At 56.5% G+C, this 18,788-nt stretch overlaps 1 protein-coding gene across 2 annotated transcripts; it reads left to right on the forward strand.

The window, feature by feature from the left end:
- The first annotated feature begins 520 nt into the window (after positions 1-520).
- On the forward strand, positions 521-18,241 carry ABCC2 (ATP binding cassette subfamily C member 2). Of its 2 annotated transcripts, XM_063339232.1 has the most exons (32): positions 521-647; positions 1,156-1,329; positions 1,809-1,934; positions 2,987-3,121; positions 3,527-3,649; positions 3,998-4,053; positions 4,320-4,548; positions 5,180-5,361; positions 5,928-6,105; positions 6,603-6,857; positions 7,330-7,395; positions 7,925-8,062; positions 8,407-8,553; positions 8,858-8,942; positions 9,033-9,099; positions 9,299-9,425; positions 9,572-9,748; positions 9,852-10,019; positions 10,309-10,495; positions 11,357-11,489; positions 11,900-12,005; positions 12,269-12,488; positions 12,957-13,111; positions 14,109-14,264; positions 14,367-14,566; positions 15,202-15,328; positions 15,730-15,831; positions 15,926-16,069; positions 16,340-16,498; positions 16,695-16,861; positions 17,212-17,406; positions 17,836-18,241. In XM_063339232.1, the coding sequence occupies exons 1-32, from the start codon at positions 606-608 to the stop codon at positions 17,963-17,965; spliced, it is 4,656 nt and encodes a 1,551-aa protein (XP_063195302.1). In that variant the 5' UTR covers positions 521-605; the 3' UTR covers positions 17,966-18,241. The 2 variants fall into 2 exon arrangements, with proteins under 2 accessions (XP_063195302.1, XP_063195303.1); XM_063339233.1 differs by lacking the exons at positions 521-647; positions 1,156-1,329; positions 1,809-1,934; ... (3 more) ...; positions 4,320-4,548; positions 5,928-6,105 and having other exon boundaries at positions 5,236-5,361; positions 17,836-18,240.
- Positions 18,242-18,788: the final 547 nt, after the last annotated feature.

Here is an 18,788-nt window from a genome sequence, read left to right on the forward strand (position 1 = left end):
GACCATTGCAGCATGCAGTCAGCTCAGCTGCCAGATGCTGCAAGCTCCCAAGCCTGGAGCACTGCTGCTGCCCTGGGCCTCCGTGCTGGGTGGTACATGAGAAGAATGGTGCTGTTGTCTTTGGCTCCTGAGGGACTAGCCTTTGCTGGACTTTTCGGCAACATTCAGCAGGCTCATTCTGTCAGGAAAGGTCTGTTACACCAAAGTAGGTTGTCTTCAGTGGGACCATATGAGCTTGTCTCGGTTGGTGTGTGCCGGTGAAGGCTGTGGTTTCTGAGTGGTGGCTGTGGTTTCTGAGCAATGGCTGTGGTGTCCTGCAGTGACTGTGACAGCGGCTTCCCAGCATCTCCCCTGACATCTCTTTCTCGGGCCTTCCTCTCCTCCCTTCCCCAGAGCCCATGCAGTTTACAAAGCCCTTTTGGTCACTGCTTTGGTCTGTGGTGTTGTGCAACAGGACCAAGTTAACAATTAACTGCATGTCATCAGGGTTTTTGTCCCAACACCGCTTGAGGGTGTGTGGGGACTTTTATCCCAAGGATCCACCCAGGACTCTCACAACCAGGCAGAGTGAGGGGAAGGAGCTGCCATCTCTTCTCGCCTGAGCCATGTCGGCAGTCCTGGACGAGTTCTGTGGCTCTGTCTTTTGGGTGAGTGGCTGCATCACCCCCATCACCCGTTCTTGGGGTGGGACGCTCAGCAGACGGGGAGAACAGTAGATCCCAAGGCTCACAGCCTGTTCAGCCCATGGGACCCAATGGCCAGTGGTCGGCCGAGGTTCTGCTATTTATCCAAAGGCTGGTACCCATGAGACAACCATGCAAATGGCAGTTCCCTGAGAGAGCCCTGTCCTGGTCTAGCCCTGCAGCCCAGCTGGGAACACAGGACACCACGCACGGACCTCTCGGGGAACCATTCGGGTCCAGCTGCTGACGCTGGCTTGGCTCCAGCAAGGGGTGGCTGCGAGGGAGGCCCTCCTGGATTCAGGCAGATAGATGGGTAGGGGGACGTCACCCGGGACCTCGGATGAGCACTGACATGCTCAGCCAGGAAGGTTGGTGTTGAGGAGGGGGTGTGTGATGGGGTGGAGCAGGGTGGGCAGGAGCTATAGGAGTGACATCCTGAGTGACTTGGCTGTCTGTCCTTGCTGCCCCCCAGAATGCCTCCTACCTCACTCGTCCGGATGCTGACCTGCCCGTGTGCTTCCAGCAGACTGTGCTGGTCTGGGTCCCCCTTGGCTTCTTCTGGATTTTGGCTCCATGGCAGCTCCTGCCCATGTGCAAATCCAGAACCAAGAAATCGTCTGTGACCAAACTCTACATCATCAAGCAGGTAGAGTGGGGCTGAGGGGCACAGAGGCCGGGCTGGAGCAGCCTGGGATGGAGAGGTGGTGAGTGGAAAGCCTCTGGCTGCAGTCAAGTGTGGGACGGAGAGATGAGGAGTGTATGAGAGAAGGAATCAGGGGCTAGGGCACCACCTAGGACAGAAATGTAAAGGGGGGCCCAGGACAAGGCATATCTGTGACAGAGGGGTTAATGGGGCTGGGATGCACTGGGAGGGAAGGCTGAGCTGTGTACTGGGGCCTCTTATCTTGTGGGTTGTTATTCTCCAAGCTTAAAATGATGTCAGTGCTCCTGTGGAAGTCCTGCAGGTTCACAGGACCCTAGAAAGCTCTCCTGGGTTTGGGTTGGAAAGGGTGTAACAGTGTATGGGACACAGTGCTTTTATGGCCGACTGTGTTATCTCCCAGCGGTTCCCAGTGCCCATGATGGGCTGAATCTCCCCTCACGGCTGCTTCCCTCTCCCTGCAGGTTCTGGCTACCTTGCTGGTGCTGACAGCAGTGGCGGAGTTGGCCCTGGCGTTTGTAGAGGACACGGAGCAGGACCGCCTGCCAGCTGTCCAGTACATGAACCCCAGCCTGTACATCGCCACCTGGGTAAGGGACCAGCCGGCAAACGTGCCGTGTGTCACCAAAGAGACAGGGCGTGAGACCGTGGGGCCAAGCAGCAGAAAACTTCCCATAGCACAGAGATCAGCTGGAGGCCATCCTGGAAGCGTATCCTGGAAAATGGGTAGGGACTATCCCTGAACGTGTGTGGGTGCTGCAAAAGGGCAATAGTTGAGAGCAGGTGTCTGGTTGTACAGTGCTCTGTCCTTTTATCCTTAAAGCTGGGGTAGATACTACGCCTGTGAGCGTAGCTGAGCTTTCTGGCAGAAGCCTTAGTAGCAGCAGTATGGGTTTCACAGGACTGATGGCACAGCCTGAACATCAGACCATGGGTTGCTGCTCTGATGTCTCACAGCTTCCCACGGGCTGCTGCTCAGTTTTGTGCGAAGAGTTGAGAAGTGCCACAGGATGAGGGGAAAGCTGAGGACGTAGGGGCTATTAGCTTGGTGGAAGTTGTCGATATCTTGTATGAGACATGGGATATTCTAACAGTCTTATGAAAGCCACAACTCTCAGGAGCTGCACTTAAAAGCAAAAGCAATACCGCTGTTTGCTGTCCTTCGGATTTTGTCGTGTCATTTAGTTTTAAGTGCAGAGTTCATGGGAGGTTGTGAGCCAAGGGGGCTGCCCGGAGAGGCTGCGCTGCTGGGTCTCTGATCTGGCTTTAATTCCAGGTCTGGAGGCAATATGCAGGAGACAGGATGTGACTCCTCACAGCTGGGCGTATCTGAGAATCTGGGATGAGAACAGCTAAAAAGAGAAATAGTGCCCTGCTGTAATGTTAGGGTGTCTTCAGACTTGCTTTTCCTATGAGGAGCCTGATCCTCCTGAAATAAACCTTTGCCCCATGCAATTAACTCCAAAGCTTATGTAGAGTTGGCAGCGACTTCAGTCACTGGGAGCTCAGTGTCTTCAAGGCAGAGAATCCCAGCAGATCACGTGTGCCGACATCCCGCGACACATGCTCCAAAGGCATGTTCAGAGCCCAGACCTAGTCCTGCAGCCTTACCTGAACCTCTGACAGGTTTTCCTTCCTCCAGCTCCTGGTTCTGCTGATCCATGATGTGCGACGCTTCTGCTTGTGCAGAGACTCCAGGATACTTTTCTGCTTCTGGGTGTTGTCCCTGCTCTGTGGGATATTTCCGTTCCAGTCACTGCTCCGGAGAGCCCTACAGGTTGGGTTTGGCAGGAAGCTCTGCGCTTCCCTCTGGTCTTGTTCTGTCCCCAAAGAAAGTCCCTTCAGACGTCATCTCTTGATAAGCTCTCAGTGGTATCACTGAGGTCCCAGCTGCCCTAGGGACCTTGGGGAACCAGAAGATACCTGAGAAGGAATTGCTTTTTGAGTGTGGGGAGGCATAAGCTCTCCAGGACCAATTTCTCCCCTTATGGACTTACGGGAGGATGTCAGGGAGAAGCAGGGAGGGGTGATGAAGGAAAGCTGAGCCAGGACCCCGGGCAAGTTTTGCACTGCCTGGTCGGGCTCAGCCATGTTCACTGTCCTGGGGATAGGTCTTGTCTCTGAGGGCCAAGAGGCCTTGAGGCAAGCCCCAACAGTCACCCTGGACTCTCCATTCCTGCAGGCACCAATCTCCGATGTGCCACGGTTTGTCCTTTTCTTCATCTCCTACGGGCTCCAGCTGCTGCTCTTCCTTGTCTCAGGCTTCTCAGATGTCACCCCAGAAACAAAGGAAATCACAAATAAGGTGCGAGGTCCATGCAGGAGTGGGCTTGGGGTACCACATCCTGGCTGGCGCTGTGTGGGGCAGGGTGGGCCCCATGCAGAGACTCTTCCTGGCCCCTGTGGGAGGGCAGGTCTGGGGACTTCAACGAGGGGCTCAGCGAGAGCTGGAGCCTGCAGCCTGGGGCATCTGCACGTATGTCCAAGGGTGGTGTGCTTCTGGCTGCAAGATGGGGTTCCGGGAGCTGGAACCAGCATGGTTTGAAACCTCTGGCGTTCCTTAATGGCTGGGGGTGCCAAGTCAACTCTTGTCACCGCCATCCCTCAGCGTCAACGACCTCTTGGTACCCAAACTCTTTGTTTTGTACCCTAGAACCCGGAGGTGACAGCCTCTTTCCTGAGCTCCGTCACCTTTGCGTGGTACACCAGGTGAGCTGGGCTCCTCGGGAGGCTGGGCTGGTGCAATCAGGGATGCTCTAAGGCTGGGCCAGTGCTGTCTGGGGGAGCCTGCAGCACAGGCTGCTTGGAGTCAGTCATGAGACTGACATGAGTCATGAGAGGCACCACATTTGATGCAGTCTGTGCAGCCTGAGCTCAGGGCCAAGCCGAGTGTGAAGGCTCTGCATTTGCAGCAGGGATTCTCCCTCACGTGTAATGTTGGGGACTTGCTGAGCGGAGATTTCTCTGCTCCACAGCACAGTTTTCAAGGGCTATCGCAAGCCCTTGGAGATAGAGGATATCTGGGAATTGAAAAGTGAAGACAAGACGCAGGCTATTTATGCTGTTTTCGAGAAGAACATGAAGACTGCGGTGAGGAAGGCCCAAGCAGAACTTGAAAAACGTAAACGCAAGAAAAGACGCCGGGAAGGTGACCCAGACCACGGGAACATGAGCAAGGCCCAGAGCCAAGACATCCTGGTGCTGGTAAATCCCTTCCCACTCCTGGCCTTGTGTGGGACTGAGAGATCCAGGTCCAGCCTTGGGGAGCAGGGTCACCTCACCTCCCTGCAGCCCCCTTTGCTGGGTTTTCCCCTGTTCGATTCTGCAGGGCCGTAGGCAAGAATGGGGGAACCCATGACAAGGTCTTCCCTGTCCTCAGCAGATCCCTGCGTTTTGAGAGACCAAGAAAGTCTCCATCCTTCTACCCCACAGAAGGACAGGAGCCGCCCTCAAGTCTGCAGTACAAGCAGCTCCCTTATCTCTGTCTTTCCCCAACCCTGTTACCTCCTAGCAGTGAGGTCAGAGTGAGCATCACTCTGTGGTCACCACAGCCTCAGATTCTTCCTGGCGTGCCTGATTTTTCACCTGAGGGGTTCAGGCTGGTCTGGGGTTTGCAACAGCTATCTTTAGTGCATCTGCACAAGAGACGTGTGTTAGTATTGGGGGTGTATGACAGGAGCAGAGAGCAGCGAGAGGGAACATGACGAAGAGTTAAAGCTAAGGCTTCATTTAGGATACCTGATCCGAGGGCTGCGGCACTGCCCTGGAATCATCCTTCCGGGTGCAAGGAGCCTGCACGACCAGCTCCTTTACTTCTGTGTGGGCTTCTCTCTAGGAGGAGAAGCAGCCAAAGAAGAAGAAGAAGGGGAACAAAGGGGACTCTGGCCCTCGCAAGGATTTCCCCAGGGGCTGGTTGATGAAAACCTTGTGCAAGACCTTCTGGCAGAACCTCCTGCTATCGGTGGCTTTCAAGCTGGTGCATGACACGCTTGTGTTTGTCAGCCCCCAGCTGCTGAAGTGAGTCCTTTCTCTCTGTCCCCGTCCCTGTCCTGTCCTGGCTTTGCACCCAGCCCCACCAACTCCCTGTGTGCACTGCATCCAACCCCACCATCTCCATACGTTTACCCCTCCCAGCCCCACACCCCGGGGGAATTTTTGTGCCCTCACCAAAGGTGTGAGAATGTGTTGGGTTACGGTTTAATGAAGAACTGATCTGAGCTGGCTGCTAGCTCTTATGGGTGTTATCTTGCTCCCTGCTCCCTATATCCTTTGTTAGGCAGTCCTGCTCCCTCCCTGGAGACACTCCTGGCTCTTATTTGGGGCTGTTCATGAATCAGCCCAGCTCAGCCCAACAGGACCTGCCCGGTTTGTTTTGCAGAGCTTCACAGTCTCTGTGGATGATCTGACACAAGTGACCAGCTGCTCTATGTGAAATACAGTGCCCCTGGGTGGGGGTCCCCAGCTTGCTGAGTGTCGAGCCAGCTGTCTGGGCAGGGTCTCTGTCGCCGCTCTTGTGAGGATGCTCTCCCTGCCTGGGTCTGTCTCAGTAGGGTGGGGGTCTCATGGGCCACTCTGCCCTCCAGGCTGCTGATCGCCTTTGTGTTGGATGAGGAGTCCTTCGCTTGGCAGGGCTATCTGTATGCCATCCTGCTCTTCCTGACGGCGATGATTCAGTCCCTCTGCCTGCAGCAGTACTTCACCTTGTGCTTCAAGCTTGGCATAAATGTGCGTGCCAGTCTCATTACGGCCATCTACAAGAAGGTTGGTGTGACCCTGTCATCACCCCCGTTCACTTCCTCCAAGCTGGGATACCGGCATCTGTTGCCTGCCCCGTCAACCTGGGGCGACTGGGGTGGATGCCCTTTACTTCCCGGCAAGGCACAGGGAGAGCTTGGCTTGTGGGACACCCGCCCAGGGCTGGGGACACTGTGGGTGCTAGTTCTGCCTGGGACTCTGGGTGCTGCAGCCATGTGTTTGACAGCTACCAGGGCCTGAGGGAGGTTTCTCTTCAGAGCAGTGCAACACTGCGGGCAGCTGCCACTGGGATTCCTGCATGGGGATGTGTTTCTTTGCCCCCAGCACCCAGTGGCTCCCAGTGTGCAGGCAGTGATGACAGCACCTCTGGCCAGCAGAGAGGCACCAGGAGCAAACCCAGGAGCAGTTTCTGCCTGGCCGGCTAATTCCTTGCTCTGTGCCATGCTGCTGGCAGCCAGGCTGCTCCCAGAGCAGCTTGCAGTGACTGTGCTTTCTCTCTCCAGGCACTCACCATGTCCAGCGCTACCCGCAAGGAGTCCACGGTGGGAGAGACTGTGAATCTGATGTCAGCAGATGCCCAGAGGTTCATGGACATGTCCAACTTCGTTCACCAGCTGTGGTCATCCCCCCTGCAAATTATCCTGTCCATTGTCTTCCTCTGGGGAGAGCTGGGCCCCTCTGTCCTGGCTGGCATTGCAGTCATGGTGCTACTCGTCCCCATAAATGCGTTCCTGGTTGCCAAGGCCAAAACCATCCAGGTCAGTGGTGGGTGCAAGATCCTCCCTGGCTTCCCACTCCTGAGGCCCACTGTTGCTCCCCTCACTCATTTTCCACACTTCCCTACCCTTCCCTATTATGCTGGGGATCTTTCCCAGCCAAGAAGCTCATCTGACTTGGGTTGGGGGTGTCTTTAGCCTGAGCTGGGAGCTGATCAGCTGTGACCTGAGAGACCTGTTCTACCATCACAGCTGAACTTGAACAGGGCTGGGTGCGGCCTTGAGGACTGAAAGTGAGATATGACCAACCATAAAATAAAGCTCTAGCTTCTTGCTGACAACAGGGTGCTTTTTTTCCCAGGTTGTCCAGAGCCCCAGGGAGCCACGGTCAGCTTTGTGAGGTGGCTTCTCTGGGCTCTGGAGCGCACCCTTCCTTTCCCTGGGACAACACAGATGTATTTCCAAGGGTGAGCTGCTGTCCGGTTTAGGTGACCTCTGGCTCTTCTGTTTGTAGGTGAAGAACATGAAGAACAAGGATGAGCGCATGAAAATTATGGGTGAAATCCTCAACGGAATCAAGGTGAGCAGTGGAGTAGAGACCCCCTGGTAGAGACCCCCTGGTCAGCTGCTCACCCCTCTTCTTGCTGCACTGTGCCTGGAGGCAGCACACCTCTATAACCTTACAGCACCAGTGTTATAGTATAGCTTGGGGCTCCTGTGTCTGGCGTAGCCAAGCCTCAGTCTCTGCAATTCCCTTGGCTTCCCCACCTTTTGAAAGGTTGGCTGAGGAGGAGCTCTGGGTACCTGGGCCAAGAATTGGAAGCCAAGAGAGGGTTTTCTAGGGCTTTCCTGGACGGCTGTGGTGGTGAGCAGGCTGTCATGGTGGCAGAGGGGCTGGCAGTGACCTGTATGCCGAGGATGAGGGAGTGGGTATGCTGCAGGGAAGTGCTCTAAGACGTGGGGCAGGACAGGAGAGGGGAGATGCAGTGGCCAAGCAGGCTTCTGAGCAAGCCAGGAGCTGGTGGTGGAGGTGCTGGCCACCATCAAGCTGAGTGTGGAGGTGAGCATTACGATGAGGCCAGCACCCTCTCACCCTGATTGTACCACAGATCCTGAAGCTTTTTGCCTGGGAGCCCTCATTTGAGAAGCAAGTCAATGAGATCCGGGCACGTGAGCTCAAGAGCTTGGTGAACTTCAGTTACCTGCAGTCAATCTCTATCTTTGTGTTCACGTGTGCCCCCTTCCTGGTGAGTGCCAGCGGGTCCGGGGAGGGCTGCACCTTCCTCAGAGCTGGGGTTGGGCTGTGTCCAAGGGGATGGGAAAGACTGGGAACCTCGGCTGGAGTGCTTCTGCAGGGAGGAGGGGGCTGGCTGACAGATGCCTGGGATGCAGAGTATGGTCCTGGCTGCTGCCAGGAGAGCTGTGCTGGAAAGGGGTCCCATCAGAGTGGTGAAACATGACCCAGAGCAGAAGGGAAGCAGGAGAGGAACAGATCTCCAGCAGGAAGGCACTGCTGAGTCCTTAGGGGAGCATGAGGGGCTGGGCTGCACACAACCACATGGATGGTGACTTTCCCTGCTGTCTGTCCTAGGTCTCCTTGGCCACCTTTGCTGTCTATGTCCTGGTGGATGAGAACAACATCCTGGATGCACAAAAGGCCTTTACTGCCATCTCCCTTTTCAACGTGCTGCGCTTCCCCATGACCATGCTGCCCTTGGTCCTCTCTTCCCTGGTGCAGGTCAGCCCTCACATAGGGCAGGGGGTGCAGGGGGATCTCATGATACCTCTGCCCAAACCAGCAACTGGGGCTCTGGTTTGTGGTGGACCTGGGTCTTGGACACCCAGGCAGGGGTCAGTGCACAGAACTCTGCTGACAGTGGGGTGGGACAGGACTCACGTGCGTGACACAGGCTTGGGGCTCAGAGGTTGGGGCTGGCACTTGGGTGGGGGCTGTGTGTATGATGTACTCTGCTTCCGGGGCTCCTGCCAGCCCACCCGGCAGTGCCCCATGCCCACATGCCATCCTCTTTCTGCCACTGCAGACCAATGTGTCGACTGTGAGGCTGGAGCGCTACCTGGGCGGAGAAGACCTGGACACCTCAGCTATCCACCACAACCCTATTGCAGGTAGGTGAACCTCCAGGTTAGTCCCTGTGGGTCACAGGCTGGCCTGACCCTGGGCTTTCCCAGCCCTGAGGGACATCTCTCTGCTGACAGGCAGTGCTGTGCGCTTCTCGGAGGCCACGTTTGCCTGGGAGCAGGACGGCAATGCTGCGATAAGAGAGTGAGTGCTCTGCGCCATGTTGGGGACAGATGGGTGGGGAGAAGGAGTCCAACAACTACACTGTTAGTTGGGGACGGCTGTCACCTCTCACAGTGCTGCTAGAAGCTACTGCCCCAGGGATGCTGCTCTGTGCTGTGCCCGTGCAGGTGCTGGTGGGGGACCTGGCAGTGCTGCTTCCTCAGCCCTCGTGTCTTTGCAGTGTCACCCTGGACATTGCGCCTGGGAGCTTGGTGGCCGTGGTGGGGGCTGTGGGCTCAGGCAAATCTTCACTGGTGTCAGCCATGCTGGGGGAGATGGAGAATATCAAGGGACACATCAACATCCAGGTGAGAGGAGCCGGCCGGCGCAGGGGGCTGTGGGGCTGCCCGGGAGCTCAGCGGGGAGGCAGCAGGGCAGGACTGGTCCTGGAGTGGTGGCTCGGGGCAAGGACAGGCTGCAGGAGATGGCAGTGTTCTTGTGTCCCTCTTTGCAGGGCTCGCTGGCCTACGTCCCCCAGCAGGCCTGGATCCAGAATGCCACACTGAAAGACAACATCCTTTTTGGGTCAGAACTGGATGAAGCAAGGTATCAGCAGGTTATCAAAGCCTGTGCCCTCCTTCCAGACCTGGAACTGCTGCCTGCAGGTGACCAGACAGAGATTGGAGAGAAGGTATCAGCCCTGGGCACCATGGGTTTCCCATAGCACCTGCAGCAGAGGACAGAGCTGTTGTCCTGCGCCAGCCCAGGGCTCAGGGATGTCCCTTCCCTCCCAGGGCATTAACCTGAGCGGGGGCCAGAAGCAGCGAGTCAGCCTGGCCCGGGCGGTGTACAGCAACGCAGACATCTACGTCCTGGATGACCCGTTGTCTGCTGTGGATGCTCACGTCGGCAAGTACCTCTTCGAGCATGTGCTGGGGCCAAAAGGGCTGCTGCAAAAGAAGGTGAGCACCCGTGCCCTCCTCCCTACCACCCAGCCAGGCAGGGATGGCACTGGCATCCAGGGAACTCTGAAGTTGCTTGCTTGGGACAGAGAAGGGTTCTGTGGCTTTCATGTGGGGCTGCAGGAGGCAGGAGAGGCTTCATGGGTCCCCAGAGGGGTGCCCCGTGCCCCCATAGCCAGGCAGTGATAAGCAGAGAGGTCCCCAAGTAGGGGATGGAGAGCCTGCAGGCGCATGGCTGGGGGGCAAGGGGTGCTCTGATGCTCACTACCCTGCAACCACTTTGTTGCAGACGCGGATCTTGGTGACGCACAGTATCAGTTTCCTGCCCCAGGTCGATAACATCGTGGTGCTGGTGGCGGGAGCAGTGTCTGAGCACGGCTCCTACAGCACCCTGCTTGCAAACAGGGGGGCCTTCGCCCAGTTCCTGAACTTGTACGGCAGCCAGGAGGAGAATGCTTCAGAGAAAAATACCACAGGTACTGGGAACGCAACGGGGCTGCGGCAGTTAGAGGGCCTGTGATTGTGGCTTGGGCTTATGAAAACCCCAAGACCTGATCCGTCAGTCTGTCCTGGCTCTACCCAGCACAGGCCCCATCGGTGGCCGCTGTCAATCCTTCACAGCTTCTGGCAATCGGCAGCACGAGGACTTTCTGCCTAAGATTGGCATCCAGGCATTGTGTTGAACAGCCAGCAAAGGACCTCTCTGATTTTGTCACTCCTTTTTCAGTTCGTTGATGTTTATGGGTCCCATAATCTTATGTGGCAACAGGCTCCGCGCCTTAGTGATGCTGGGGTGAGAGAGATCCTTTGGTGTATTCCAAACATGCCGTTGGATAACATTTCATCTTTATCATGTCCCTCGGTGCTATGTGGAGGAGTGGTGTCAGGTCAGGTGGATGCTCAGCCTGCCTGGACTCAGACCAGTTGTCCAGCTGGAACCTGGCTATTCCCAGTATGTCCCCACAGGACCCATCTCCACCTGCTTAAAGAGATGCTCCTGAACTGGAGTGACATGACCTACTAGATCTTGCACCTACTAAACTAGCACAAATCACTGCTTGTGGTCCCACCAGTGGTACTGGCATAAGCCAGCAGCAGGGACTGCCTCCGTGCAGGCCTTTAGTCCTACGTGCCCTGTCAGTTCTCCCTCCAGCACAATGGATTTTTTCCTCCTCCTGCTGTACTGGGCTTGGGGCAGGGTTGGAGAAGGTGTGGTGTGTGATGGTAGGACAGAGCCTAGGGTGCACGGTGGGGCTGAGTGCAGCAGAGGTGTGGTGCATGGGATCTGCTCTCTTCTCAGTGCCTGACCCTCCCTTCCCTCATCCCTGTCCTTGTAGCTGTTGCTTTAGCTGGGGATGAAAAGCAGGGTGATGAAGACGGTGAGCCTTGCATGGAGGAAGGCCCTGATGATGTGGTGACCATGACCCTGAAGCGAGAGGCCAGCATCCGCCAGAGAGACTTCAGTCGCAGGTGGGGGACTCGGCCTGGGCTCTCAGCTCTCTCCCACGGCCCCTGCACAGTTGGGCCTGACTCCTGCAGAGAAGAGGCTGGGAGCCCCCCTACCTGCTCCTACCACCAGCTGGGCTGGGTCAGGAGCAACTGATCTTGCCTTTACTCACATTAGTGTGTCCCAGCCTTACCCTGTGCTCTTCCCTGAAACTCCTGCCACTGGCTGGTTCTGCTTTTGGGGACAAGGGCTATGATTTCATGGCTGCAAAAGGCTAGGGCTTCCACAGGACTCATTCAACGCTGCCCAGTTAGGACATTATTTCCCAGAGGGCTCCAGCTCTGGAATCTCAGAGCAGCGTGGGGATGGACTCCCAGGAGAGAAGGACCCATCCAGCACCTTGGGACTAACACTGCCCATCACCTCCCTGCAGCCTTAGTAAAAGCAGCACCAATTCCTTGGAGAAAGCCCAGGAGAACCCCCCCAAGAAGCTGAAGGGCCAGCAACTGATCGAGAAAGAAACTGTGGAAACTGGCAAGGTGAGGAGGATGGATGGAGTGGGCACTGTGCTGCCCTGGCTCACTGCTACAAGACCCTGACTGTGGCTCAGAGAAGCCAATGCTGGCGTTCTGTGGCCCCATTGCAGCCAAGAGGCATTGAAGGAGACAGAGCTGCCTGGGGCTGGTGGGCAAATGGTGGAGGGGAGCCCTGTGGGCGGCAAGGTGGTTGTCCCAAGGCTGTGCTGGGTGTCAATGGACACGGTTTGCTGGGCAGCGTTTTGATGGACTGAATTGGTCCACAGGTGAAGTTCTCCATGTACCTGCGGTACCTGCGTGCTGTTGGCTTGTGGTATTCTTTCTGCGTTGCCATGGGCTACGTCGGACAGTACGTCGCCTTCGTGGGGACCAACCTGTGGCTAAGTGCCTGGACTGATGATGCGCAGCGCTACCTGAACCAGACCTACCCCGTGGAGCAGCGAGACCTGCGGATCGGTGTCTTTGGGGCGCTGGGGGTGTCACAAGGTGAGCGTGGGAGCACAGGGCATCCTGCTCACCTCAGCTGTGTGGTCCAGAAGGGATATGGCTTGCGAGGCCCGCAGCCAGCAGTGCAGCGAGGAGCAAGGGGCCCAGCATTGTGTCCATCTGCCTGCTGCTGCCTTCCATCCTGCTCCTGGCTCAACTGGGGACAGACATCAATGTGAAGCCAGTATAAATTGCCCCAAGAAGTCTGTGTTGCCCCGTTAGGTTGAAGATCACTGTCCTTAACCAGCCTGGAGATAGTGCCAGGGCCCAAGGCTTTGCAAAACGGTTAATGTTCTTCCCCTGTGGTGGGACACAGTTACTGGGGCCTCCCAAGAAGGTGGGATGCAGGACTATCACAGTGGCTCTCTGCAGAGCTGCTGGCTTGGAGTTGCTTCCTGTGACCCAAAGGGTGCCTGGAGCCAGTGTCACACGTGAGCTGGTGGTGACTGCCCTGTGCTCTCCTTGCAGCTCTCTTCCTGCTCTTTGCAACCATCCTGTCTGCTCGGGGTGCCGTGCGAGCCTCCCGGGTCATGCATCAGCAACTGCTCAGCAACATCCTGCGTGTGCCCATGAGCTTTTTTGACACGACCCCAAGTGGCCGCATTGTGAATAGGTTTGCCAAGGTAAGAGAACAGCCCCAGCGCGGAGAAGGTGTTTGTTCTGGCAGGTCTGGAGAGCGTTGGGTGGTGGCACAACCCTGTTGCTGTTCAGCACTGCACAGGTCAACCCAGCTCCGGGCCCGGAAGGGACCTGAAGGGCATGGTGGGTGTGAGGCAAACCACAGCCTGGGCTGTACTAGGAGAAGAGTGGCCAGCAGGTCACAGCAAGTTATTATCTCCTCTCCTCAGTGCTAGGGAGGCCACACCTGGATACTGTGTCCTGTTTTGGGGCCACCTGGTCAAGAGGGACATGGAGAAATTGAAGAGGGTCCAGAGTAGATTACCTGAGAGGCAGGAGCCCAGAGTTCGTGTCCTGTAATGAGTTGAGAGTCCTTCTGCTTGTGTTCCCAATGGGAGTCCTTCTGGTTGTGGACCCTCAGCAAAATATAGTCTTTGCTACGTAAATGAGATTCATAAAACAAAGAAAAAAATGAGAAAGGAGGGAGAATACAGACAGGTAGTTTCAATTGTGCAGCAACTCCACTTCTTCCTTTGGTGGCATCTCTTGATTTTTGGGAATAAAAATCTCTCTTGAGATCAAGCCTATGGGCCTGCTGGTTTTACTCTGAGACGAGGAAGTATGTGGTACCCAGCTAGGAGAGGGATGGTGACCAGCTGGATGGATGATGGAACCTGGGGTCAGCCCTGTCCCTCTTTCTGCCTCAATTCGTCCCACCGCATCCTGGGTCCAGATGAAGATGCAGTTCCCAAAGCTGGTCTGTGCTACAGGGGAATATTATAGAAGACTTTTATGTTAAATCAGCTGTTCCCAAGCTAAGAGCCATGGCCCTAAATGGAGTTGTGACCCTAACACCAATTCAGTGTCATCCAATATTTTTGCAAGTGTCCAGCACTGTGTTGCTACAAGAGTGTGTAGGAACCCTATATGTGGGGAGCCTTTGGGCTTCTCCCTCTCTCTGGGGTCACTGACTGCTTCTCCCCACTTATCTGTGTGCTCCAGGACATCTTCACAATAGATGAGACCATTCCCATGTCCTTCCGCAGCTGGCTCTCCTGTTTCATGGGCATCATTAGCACATTGCTCATGATCTCCTTGGCCACCCCATTCTTCGTGCTCGTTATCATTCCCTTGAGCATCTTCTACTATTTTGTGCTGGTGAGTAACCGGGGTGCAAGGGAAGCTTCTGCCCTGCTTGGAGCGGTATCTTTGCCACTGCTGGGCTTTGTGTTGGTAACCAAGCTGTGTCCTTCATTTCAGCGCTTCTATGTCTCCACATCACGCCAGCTACGGCGTCTGGACTCTGTAACTAGGTCTCCCATCTACTCCCACTTTGGTGAGACAGTGTCAGGCCTTTCTGTGATCCGTGCTTATGGACACCAAGAGAGGTTCCTGCAGCAAAATGAGAGCACCATGGACATCAATCAGAAAACTGTTTACTCCTGGATAATCTCAAATAGGTGAGTTTTACTCCTTAGGCCACAGCGCAGCCTGCAGCCCCTCTGCCCAGGGGCTTCTGGGTCCTGAGGGAGGTCCCTGAGATACTGCAGTCCTCTCTCTTGATCTCAGGACCGAGGGTTTGTGTAGGAACTGGGGGAGCTCGGGATAGTGAGACCATCTGTGGGAAGGAGACATTTTAGGGTGATTTTGAAAGCCAGAGTGTGGCCTCCTACGAAGTGCCCAGAGCCTGGGCAGGGTGAGACGCTCTGTCAAGGGCCGAGATGCTCTTGGTGGGTTCTGGGGAGAGGCTGATGCTCCAGGCCAGGTGGGAGTGCGATGGGAGCACTGTCTAGTGTTGATGTGTTACTGGTAGATGCATTGTGAGGGTTGTGCAGTTGGAGCTCCTCTGATAACATGGCATTACCAGCACCAGAGGTTACATGTGAGACCCAGGGACTGACAGGTAAAATGAAGCTGCCAGGAGAACTGGCCACAAATCACACGCTGCGTAGGTGGAGGTACCATGTGTACAGCGCTGGGCTCAGGGCTGGGTGCGCAGGGATGCTGGTGGGGTGCTGGTCTTACTGGTGGCCCCTGTGTTGGGCACAGGCAGATGCCTCTCCCACCACCCCTCAGCCATCTTCTCCCGGCGCAGGTGGCTGGCCATCCGTCTGGAGTTCGTTGGGAGCCTGGTGGTCTTCTTCTCTGCGCTTCTGGCAGTGATTTCAAAGGGCACTTTGGAGGGCGGCATCGTGGGTCTTTCTGTCTCCTCCGCCCTCAACGTGAGTCAATGAAAGCTTTTTCTTATTCTGGGACGGGGCTGTTCCTGGGAGCTCTGGGCTGGCTGCAGGATGCTGCCCTGCCTCCAGCTCTGATCCATGGAGAGGGGATTAGCTGGGGTGTCCCATCACCTGGGGAGCTGCAATGGAGCCAGGGGAGCACACATCCCAGTGTGAGGGGGGTACTTGCTGCCGTGGGGAGGCGAGGGTCCCGCTGTGGACCAGAGATGCTGCAGCAAAGCTTTTTAAAGGCTGGGGAGAGGGGGCTGCGGCTGGGGAGTGGAGAGTTGGGGGCCAGGCCAGGGATGCTCGAGCTGAGCCCAGGCTGAGTCCCTGAGCTGGGGTGGGAGGTGGCTGTTCCTGGATCCCACTGAGCTCTGCATCTTCTGGGCTCTGTCCCGCAGGTGACCCAGACACTGAACTGGCTGGTGCGAACCTCTTCGGAGCTGGAGACAAACATTGTGGCTGTGGAGCGGGTACACGAGTACACGAAGGTGAAGAATGAGGTGAGGAGACCAGAGTCTGGGCAAACATCTGCTGCACAGCTTGGTGCAAGCCAGCATCGCAGGGTGCAACCCCCTAACGCTCCTGTGCCCCCAGGCTCCGTGGGTGACAGAAAAGCGTCCACCCCGTGGCTGGCCCAGCAAAGGCGAGATCCAGTTCGTTGACTACAAAGTTCGTTACCGACCTGAACTGGAGCTGGTTCTTCAGGGGATCACCTGCAATATTGGGAGCACCGAGAAAGTGAGGACCTCTCTGCCTCTACCCTCACTACACCCCTTCTGTAGTGACATGATGTTAAGGTTGTTTCTGTCCTCTTAGCTTTGGTCTGTGGGCTGGGAAGGGATGGTGACAGGATGGTGGGGACTTGAGCAGTGGGGCAAGGACCAAAGGAGACAGTCTGGGAGATGGTGATTGCAGATGCAGGGCAGGAAGGCTCACCAGACCAAGACAGAGAGCATCTGCCCTGTTTTCTTCAACCCTGCCAGCTGGTCTAAATAGCTGCTTCCACAGGTTGGGGTTGTGGGACGGACCGGGGCTGGAAAGTCCTCCCTCACCAACTGCCTCTTCCGGGTGCTGGAGGCCGCTGAAGGGAAGATCATCATCGACGAGGTGGATATAGCGACGATCGGCCTCCATGACCTGCGCCAGAACCTCACCATCATCCCCCAGGTGAGCTGACCCCACCTTCCCATGTCCCACTGCTGCATGGCCTCCCCAGGCTCTGTTCCCTGGGCGACGCATTGCCCTTGGTGGGTGCTGCGGGGAGTCCAAGGGCCTGTGAGTGTGCCAGTGGGGTGGGCAGGGTATGGCCAAACTTGGGGGCCTGGGGCCACGGTGTGGCTGTAAACAGTGCTGTCCCTGGCAGGACCCCGTGCTCTTTACTGGCACCCTGCGGATGAACCTGGACCCCTTTGACCAGTACACAGACGAGGAGGTCTGGAAGGCCCTGGAGCTGGCCCACCTGAAGACATATGTGCAAGCCCTGCCCGAGGGGCTGCTGCATCTTGTGAGCGAGGGAGGGGAGAACCTCAGGTGAGTGGAGACATACCCAGGTCCCCTCCCTTCCCCTGGTCCCAGGGAACAGCCGCTGCCAGCAGAGCAGCTGTCCAGGGATGAGGGCGCACAAGCTTCTGGGAGTGAAGGTGGGAGAAAATGGTCCAGGAGTCAGAGCTGTCAGGGAGCCAGCACGAGCCAACCCCTCCATGGTGGCCCCGAGAGGAGGGCTGAGGAACTCGGTGCTCAGGGTGGCAGATTACCAGCTGTGGCAAGGCCAGGGAGGGCTGGGCAGGCACGGTGTCGGGGTCAGGGCAGCGTGTGGCAGTAGGCTTGCAGAAGCCATGCTGGTGTCTACCTGGTAACTCGTGTTCCCCACCTCATCCCAGTGTTGGGCAGCGGCAGCTCGTGTGCCTGGCCCGGGCCCTTCTCCGCAAAGCCAAGATCCTCATCCTGGATGAAGCAACAGCAGCAGTAGACCTGGAAACTGATCATTTAATCCAGACAACGATCCGGAGCGAGTTTGCTGACTGCACCGTCCTTACCATTGCCCACCGCCTCCACACCATCATGGACAGCAGCAGGTACCGTGGGGCAAGGGGAATGGGGCTCTGGGCTCCTAGGATGGGGCGAGAGGTGGCCAGCAGCAGAAGCAAGGATGCAGCTAGAGGGGCAGCGGTGAATGCAGTGCCTGGGACAGCAATATACAGAGCTTCCAGGAGAGTAGAACAGAGGGGTGGGAAGGGTGGCCATGCAGTAATTACGTCTTTGTGGGGAGAACATTTTTTGGGATCTATCTTTACAGTGACAGGCCATAGAGGAGCTGTTGACACCCTATGTGTGTTGTCCCAGCAGTACAGGGAGGAGAGCTCTGCCCTCACCTCTGTGTGGAGAGGTGAACCACACAACGTGGCCGTAGGAGGAGTGAGCGTCGCTGGGGCTGTTAGTGCTGGCGCCAGCAGCGCTACGGACTCGGATCCCGGGAGCTCAGACCTTCTCGTTCCCTGCTGCAGGGTCATGGTGCTGCAGGCCGGGAGGATTGTGGAATACGACAGCCCTGAGGAGCTGCTCAAGAAGCAGGGCATCTTCTCCGCCATGGCAAAGGACGCCGGCATCACGAATACAGAAAGCACCATGCTGTAGGAGGAGCGGAGCCGTGTGCGGGGGCAGCTCCTGCCTGCTGGCACTCACCAAGCTGGCACCGGCATCTCCCTGCAGCCGGGCTGCCCAGGAATTTGTCTCTGCAGCTGGGAAGCGGAGAGGGTGGCTTCTCTGGCTGCCAGGGAGAACAGATCTGGACTTGAACGAGGGATCAACCTTGCTCCCAGACCCTGCCTGCTGTGCACACGAGGGTCTGGAGCTGCATAATTTATTCCAGTATAGAGGGGAAAATGTATCTGTTGGGGGGGGGGGTCTTAGTTTTTGTACTTTGCCGTGCCACGGGAGCCTAGCTGAGAGATGCTGTAGCACTATGGAATGAAATTTAGTTTAATCTAAGACTGAATGTTATAATTTATATTTACTTTTTGTAACTGTTTGTTGTCTTCCAACTAAAAGTTTGACTTTAAGGCACGCTAAATAAGCCTCGGTTTACCTTTAAACCTGGCTAGTGTTTGGGGGAAGTTGGTAACGCAGGTTATGCAGACGCACGTGGGTGGGGAGTCCTAATGGAGCGGCACAGCTGTACCCAGGCATGACCACGACGCTCTGGCAGTGAAGAAGCCAGGGCCTCCCTTCCCTATGGCTGCAGCTCCCTCCGAGTGTAGTGCAAATTAACGAGGCGGTCCCTGGGGCCATCATCACCACTAGTGGGGCAGATTTTGGGCTGTGGCTCCAGACTGCAAACCTGCCTGTGGTGGAGACAAGCTGGAGAGGTGCACACAGAACCCGGTGGTTACCGGTGACAAAACTCTTGACCCTTCTTTGCTCTTGGGCATGAAAGCCAGGAGCTGCAGCACTGACCTTG

Source organism: Chroicocephalus ridibundus, chromosome 6 (genome assembly GCF_963924245.1).
Source record: "Chroicocephalus ridibundus chromosome 6, bChrRid1.1, whole genome shotgun sequence".
NCBI lineage: Eukaryota > Metazoa > Chordata > Aves > Charadriiformes > Laridae > Chroicocephalus > Chroicocephalus ridibundus.

What these genes read in the sequence shown, in the direction of transcription:
- ABCC2 (XM_063339232.1), top strand. Translation starts at nt 606, where the DNA reads ATGTCGGCAGTCCTGGACGAGTTCTGTGGCTCTGTCTTTTGG. An exon ending in AGACAGAGATTGGAGAGAAG is followed by an intron (nt 9,749 to 9,851) that starts GTATCAGCCCTG and finishes CTTCCCTCCCAG; the next exon opens with GGCATTAACCTGAGCGGGGG. An exon ending in AAACTGTGGAAACTGGCAAG is followed by an intron (nt 12,006 to 12,268) that starts GTGAGGAGGATG and finishes ATTGGTCCACAG; the next exon opens with GTGAAGTTCTCCATGTACCT.